At 36.0% G+C, this 6,996-nt stretch overlaps 1 protein-coding gene across 1 annotated transcript in view; it reads left to right on the forward strand.

Moving 5' to 3' along the window:
• The window catches only part of LOC136846650 (glutamate receptor ionotropic, NMDA 2B-like), a 936,318-nt gene that overhangs the window by 356,654 nt on the left and 572,668 nt on the right, over nt 1-6,996 (forward strand). Inside the window, exon 2 of the mRNA XM_067117625.1 lies at nt 4,323-5,699. Within this exon, the coding sequence (XP_066973726.1) occupies nt 5,264-5,699 (436 nt within the window). The 5' untranslated portion in view covers nt 4,323-5,263. The remainder of the gene's footprint in view (nt 1-4,322; nt 5,700-6,996) is intronic.

Here is a 6,996-nt window from a genome sequence, read left to right on the forward strand (position 1 = left end):
AGTGTTTCACTCCTTCTCGTTCCAGTCTGAACTACCCAGAAATTTTATATTTATACCTTCACCAATTTTCCGTATTTCTTTTTGTATGTCTTATTACTTCTGTTACTTCATTTAAATGAACACCACTTGAATTTCAAGTCAGTGGCCCCTGTGGGCTTGCTCCATCTGAACAGGGTTCATCTTCAATAATAATAATAATAATAATAATAATAATAATAATAATAATAATAATAATAATAATAATAATAATAATAATTGCCTGTCACTCGCATTTAAAAAGGAATAATACAAAATTTTTTGTGTAGTAGCCATAAAAAATGTTTGCCCTTCAATGAAAAAATAGCAAACGAAGGTAATATTATCATTATATCAGTTACTAAATGACGGTCATTAAAAAGATATTACTCTTAACCTGCAAATAAATGGAGAAAAGTTAACCTTACACAACACCTAAGAAATAGTTTTTTTTTTTTCTAGATATACTTTAGAGATTTTCGATAATTGCTCAAGTGTTAATCGCCTTTCGTTTTCCTATAATGAGACGTCAATAATGACCTATTTATTTTCCCTAATGATTATTTTGACGTGAACGTGTTTATATTTTATATATATTCTGTATATAATTTATATGTATATATATATATATATATATATATATATATATATATATATATATATATATATATATATATATATATACATATACGTATAACTTTAAGTACCAAAGAAACAGATTTCCAGCTTTGAATTCTCATAACATTCCCCAACTCTCAGTTCAATGCACAGCCATTAAAAAGTTTGCATTAGACTTACCGCAGCCTCTAGATAACATATGATCAATTATCTGAACTTATCCAATCGTCCGACAGTAACACACACACACACACACACACACACACACACACACACACACACACACACACACGAATCCTTCACAAATTCAGAAATATCAGATTTCGACACAGCAAGTATGTAAGAGCACAAAAAAAAAAAAAAAAATTGTTCAAGGAAACAGTTTACCGGGCCTGGGGTGGGTGAAAACGTAAGGAATAGGCCATTATTGCAACCAATAATTTTCACACCTCAAAAGATATACGATATTTACAGTAGTGACAAAATAATTCAATAATAATAATAATAATGATAATATTAATGATAAACTGAAAGACATGTTAATACAACTAATGAATAGTTCTTTACACCGGCAACTAGCATAATTGCTTACTGTAAGAGGTAATTCAAATGGCGAGGAGCGTAAAAATTAACCAAATATATCTCATCCAAGCATAAAAGAAGGCGTAGTTTTCCAGTATATCCAGGGATCCGAAAGCTTAGGAATTTATTACGTAAACACTAAGTACCAAAACTATAAATTTCCAGCTTTGATTCTCATAATGTTATGCACACACACACAAATATATATATATATATATATATATATATATATATATATATATATATATATATATATATATATATATATATATATATATATATATATATATCTATACACATACATACATACAAACATACACATATATATATATATATATATATATATATATATATATATATATATATCAGCAATAAGTCACCAAACTGTATATATGTATATACAGTTTATATATACAATATGTATATATAGATATATATAATTAAATGTATTATCACATATTTTTATTAACTGTACCTTTAGTACATAATTAATGGTATGCTGAATTCTGTGAATGGAAAATGAAAATGTTTTTTCTATAATTTATGACCGAGCTTACAAACACGTGAGATATATTGGGATCATGTAGCAATAATACATTTTTCAAGCTTTATAATTTGATATATCGAAACTTGCGGTCGTCTTCTTCGGCCATACGTTATTTCCTCATCAAAACATTCCCTGCACTGAAAAACAGTAATTCATTTTTAGGGCAACATTTTCATATGCAGGGGGCTGATGTCAGGTCTGATTTTTTCCCCCCGTGTTTTTATTGCTTTTGAAATGCAAATTCACAACTGGCGGAGCCGTCGGATATGAAATTTGATTGGGGAATTAATATGTCATCTACCTGCTGCACTGTATGTGTGCATGGAGTGGCATTTATTCAGTTTTTTCCACGTTGTTATGCAAATAGGACACTGGGAAGATAGTCTTCAAGCGATAGGTTTATGTTTTCGATTTCTGAACGTGACGTGCCGTTCGTTTTCTCTCTCTCTCTCTCTCTCTCTCTCTCTCTCTCTCTCTCTCTCTCCAGTTATTAATTCATTTGTTATCAGTGGCGTTGTTACACCCGCCCCTCATCGTAGTTCCCTTTTGCCTCTCTCTCTCTCTCTCTCTCTCTCTCTCTCTCTCTCTCTCTCTCTCTCTCTCTCTCTCTCTCTCTCTGTTATTCGTTATTAATTCATCTGTTATCAGTGGCGTTGTTACACCCTCACTTCATCCTAGTTCTCTCTCTCTCTCTCTCTCTCTCTCTCTCTCTCTCTCTGAAGCAGTATAGTAGTAATTAAACAATTACCAAATGTTTTAATGTTTCAGGAAAAAAATGTGGACGAAGGTAATGGAATTTGTTATAATATCTTTTGTGATTTTGGTGCTTTTGCTGATTATTTAGAGAGACCACCAGTAGCCGTTGAACATTTTTTGGAAACATTTACTAACTGTGACTATATACCACGAGCTGGGGGCAAACAACTACTTATTAATATTTATCTATCAACATGAGTAATTTCAGTATCAACGGGGAAACACAACCTAACATCAGAGAAGGTTAGGCTGTTGACTTGTTGATGTGTCGAGTTAGTTTTTTACGGTTATTCTTTTGTGGGCTGCACTTCTACTCACAGCACTTATATTTTTTTTCTTTTTTTCTTTCTTGCAGTGTACTTGAATGAAAATTAATAGCACTTCAGTTTTTTCTGGGCTCGTGTTGTAACGCGATTAGTGAGTGGCTCCAGTTAGTACCTGTGGGTATCACCCCGACAATATACCACTTGATTGTATGTATGTATGTATGTATGTATGTATGTATGTATGTATGTATGTATGTATGTATGTATGTATGTATATATAGTGTGTGTGTGTCTAATTATATACATACATACATACATACATACATACATACATGGTGGACATGCGCGCGCGCGCCTATGTATAAAGGATAGCGCACTCGTGACCAGGTCTTGGGACACACACAAATGAGTTGGTTTTCTACACGATCCGCTTTGCTTCACGTACGATAGCCTACATATCAAATATGAACAGTCTGAATAATTGTCAAAATTTAAGACATGTCGCCAAATAAATCTAGCCTCCATAGTCTAACTTGCATGCAGACTGATAGTCAGTTAGACATTTATCACTGACAGCATAGACTATGTAGATGATATAACTACTTTTTAGGTTTTCAAGAAAACCCAATATGACCGATATTTCGCGTGACCTATGTTATAAAGAATGTCAAATTTCAGGGAAGGAATTCATAAAATTCCTTCCCTTGTTTTTTTTTTTTTGTTTTTCTTCCAGATCCGACACAAAATCGGTTAGCTAAGTGGTAACCTTATCGCATAAAGTCTAAGGGTCCTGCACAAATTTTGTTTCTACGCTAAAGTGGTTTTTATAGTGTAGTTTTCAAACAGTAGTTAACAATTTTTACTAGTTTGTTAAAAAATAAAAATAATAAAGATAATGCAGGTAAGAACATAAGAAGTGCTTCATTTACCCATAAAAGATGAGTTTTCATTTTTCAAAAAAAGAAAAAAGTTTTTGACTTAGCCTTAAAAATAAGAACTTATATTTTCTATTAAAAAAATAATCATAAGAGCGAAAACTTTACGACTTCTTGGAGCGCTAATCAGTAAATAAGTAAATAAATATAAATAAATAAATAAATAAATAGATAGATAAAAATGCAAGGGGTGATATGTTTGCTATTTATAAATGTAATAATATAGTAATCATGAAAAGGACCATTTTGATAACGGGTAATTTTTTATATTTACATGTAATCCGATTCATTTTGTTTCAACTAATTCAAATCATTTTTTGTATTGAAAGTATTTATATTCAGCTTTATTTCTGTGCTACAGCTAATCCAACTAATTCAAATCATTTTTTATATTGAAAGCATTTATATTCAGTTTTATTTCTGTGATACAGCTAATCAAACTAATTCAAATGATTTTGTATATTGAAAGTATTTATATTCAGCTTTATTTCTGTGCCACAGCTAATCCAACTAACTCAAACAATTTTTTTATATTGAAAGTATTTATATTCGGTTTTATTTCTGCGCTACAGCTAATCCAATTTTTCGTCTGTCCTTCCACAGGCTGCTCTGAGGTGCTGACGATCGCTGGGCGGCTCACAAGCACCCGGTAGAGAGGGAAAAAACGCGAGGAAAATGCGGAAGAACGTCTCCATCGAAGCGAGAGTTGTCGGCTTTTGGTAACGGACCGCCCGTGAGAGAAAGATAGAAGGAAGGAAAGAAAGGGAAAAAAAAGCAATAAAACAAAGAGCAAACTCTTTCCCAGCCATGTGCGCAGCGAAGGTGTTCGTCGGTTCGGATTCCTTGGAAAAGGTGTGGAATAGAGACTCTGCCCGCTGACGCGCGGAAGAGAGAAAGAGAAAGAGAGAGAGAGAGAGAAAGAGAGAGAGAGAGAAATTAAAGAATACCGAAAGCGTTTGAGTTCACTTCTTTCCGTTTTTTAATATTTTTTTCATCGTTTTTTTGGATGTGGTGTCAGAGAGAGAGAGGGAGTGAGAGAGAGAGAGAGAGATAAAACGCACGTAACTGAAAGAAAACCGTGAAAAAGATGCCTCGATGGATTTGGAAAAGTGGTACCCAAGACTTAAAGTGGCAGTAAGAGATAGAAAGAAAGGTAAAAAAAAAAAGTGTCGTTGGTGTTCGGTCTTTGAAAAAGTGAGAATTGAGTTCCCTGGTAACAGCAACATGGATACGAGGAGTGTGAAGGGATTGCTTGAACGGCCCATGGAGTTCTGATATATCCTTTTTGTTTGTTTCTTTAATTTTTCAAGAGTGGAGGGTCCCGGGGCAGGACACCTGAAGGTCGAAGATTGTTTTTTTGCTCCGTCTCGTCGGGCTCCTTTGGTTTTGTTGCTGCTGGGGGTCAGTACCTCCCCCTCCTCCTCCTCCTCCTCCTCCTCCTCTTCCTCTTCCTCTTCCTCTTCCTCTTCCTCCTCCTCCGCCTTCGTCTCCTCCCTGCGTCTGTCATCCTCGTCCGATTCCCCTCAAAGCTTTCAAACGGACAGATGAAGGCGGATCTGTACAGGCTGTCGCCACCTCCTCCTCCTCCTCCTCCTCCCCCTCCTCCTCCCCCTCCACTTCCGTCGTCGCCTTCTTCAGCCACCCTCCGCCGTCGCAGTGTAAAGTTGCTGATGCCGCAACCTCTGCCTCAAGCGATGCTTCTTAGCAGGCACAGCCATTTATCTAGGACTAAAGATGTTTCCCTTCCCTCCTCCTCCTCCTCCTCCTCTCCCTCTTCCTCCTCCTGCTCCTCATCGTCGTCCTCCAACACCAGCCCCTCGATATCCCTACTCCACTCCCCTTCTACTCCGGCGGCACAGTGGCGACGGCGGTTGGCAGTGGCGATATTCACCTCGTTGCTCCTCCTCCAGTTCCCTCAAGATTGCAACTCCTACTTGAACACCTACGGGAGGAAGGAGGAAGAGCACACCATCACTATAGGTGAGTGAGCGGCTGGTTGGTTTAAACGCATTCCATTCATTCCATTCATCGTCACCGTCGCCGTCATCATCATCACCATTATCATCGGCAATGCCGTCATCGTCGTGGCTGGTATCCATTTACTGTAATCATCCACATACGGTTCAATTTAGTGCCGTCGCTTCGACGGTGAATCAGACCTTTGTTTCCACGTCATTGTAGTTGTTGTCATGCAATATTGCCTGTTGAATTCGAATATATCCGCCGAATGACTAAAAATAGCCAATTTAATGTCGTTTCCCAAGGGAAGGGACATTTTCGAAGGCCCCTTTTTTCATTTATTTCATTGGAAGGAATGCTTTTGTTTCTGTATCATCATCACAGGAGGTTTATTATTTTACAATTGATACTATTTTACGTTTTGAATGATGTGGAGTGAATTTATGTTTGTTTCCGGGGGGTGTGGGTGAAGCAAGTACATTGTATCATTTTTACAATGTTAAAAATGTTATGTTTGTTCATGTTACATACATAATTGTGAAGATGCAAACAACAGATTCTGGTTTTAAAGTTTGTTTAGGAAAATTGGTAGCGATTAATTTTTGTATCAACACTGTACAAAGATTCGATGTAAGTAGGTTAATGTCTACTTGTTGCCTCATTCAGCGCAAGTTCTTTTTAGACTTAGTGATTATAGGTTTCGTGACATTTTACTTGAGAGCGTAAGGTTACGTGATGTTACGTAAGGGGTTAATTACAGTCGCATTTGCTATAATTTTTTTATACTAATGGTTGAATGTATGAAGCGTCTCATAATTCACAAGAGAAGTACTCTGGTAATTAATATCTAAGAAAACGAACTAAACATTAACAAATGTTTAAAGAATTATCGTTGTTGTCTTTGTTATTACTGTTCTACTTCTCCCAGCAATTTCTCATAGTAGAACCCTATTACTCTTTCGTTTCTCAGTTATTCTTGAACCCAAAAATTACATTCTTCTTGTGGCCGGTCTTACTGTCGGGGTTTTAGATCCAGTGATTTCCCTGTGTCAAAAAAATTTATAGGTGCACGCTGGAATTCTTTCTTTCTTTTTGTGGCTGCCATTGTTTCGCACTTCAAACAGTAGTTTCTTTCATTCTCTTTCCCTCAAAGGCAACTGTTCTTCCTTTATTTTCTCCGTTAAGGCTTTAGTAAACCTTTTGTTCGTTCAGAGTTCTTGTCTCCTGAATTCGTTCCTTTTTGCAGACCTTGTTTTGTAAATGTTATCGTCACCTGATCATCTGCAGAATTTAACTTCGTAACCAGATTCATTTAATT

The sequence above is a fragment of the Macrobrachium rosenbergii genome, chromosome 15 (assembly GCF_040412425.1).
Source record: "Macrobrachium rosenbergii isolate ZJJX-2024 chromosome 15, ASM4041242v1, whole genome shotgun sequence".
In the NCBI taxonomy this organism is placed as follows: domain Eukaryota; kingdom Metazoa; phylum Arthropoda; class Malacostraca; order Decapoda; family Palaemonidae; genus Macrobrachium; species Macrobrachium rosenbergii.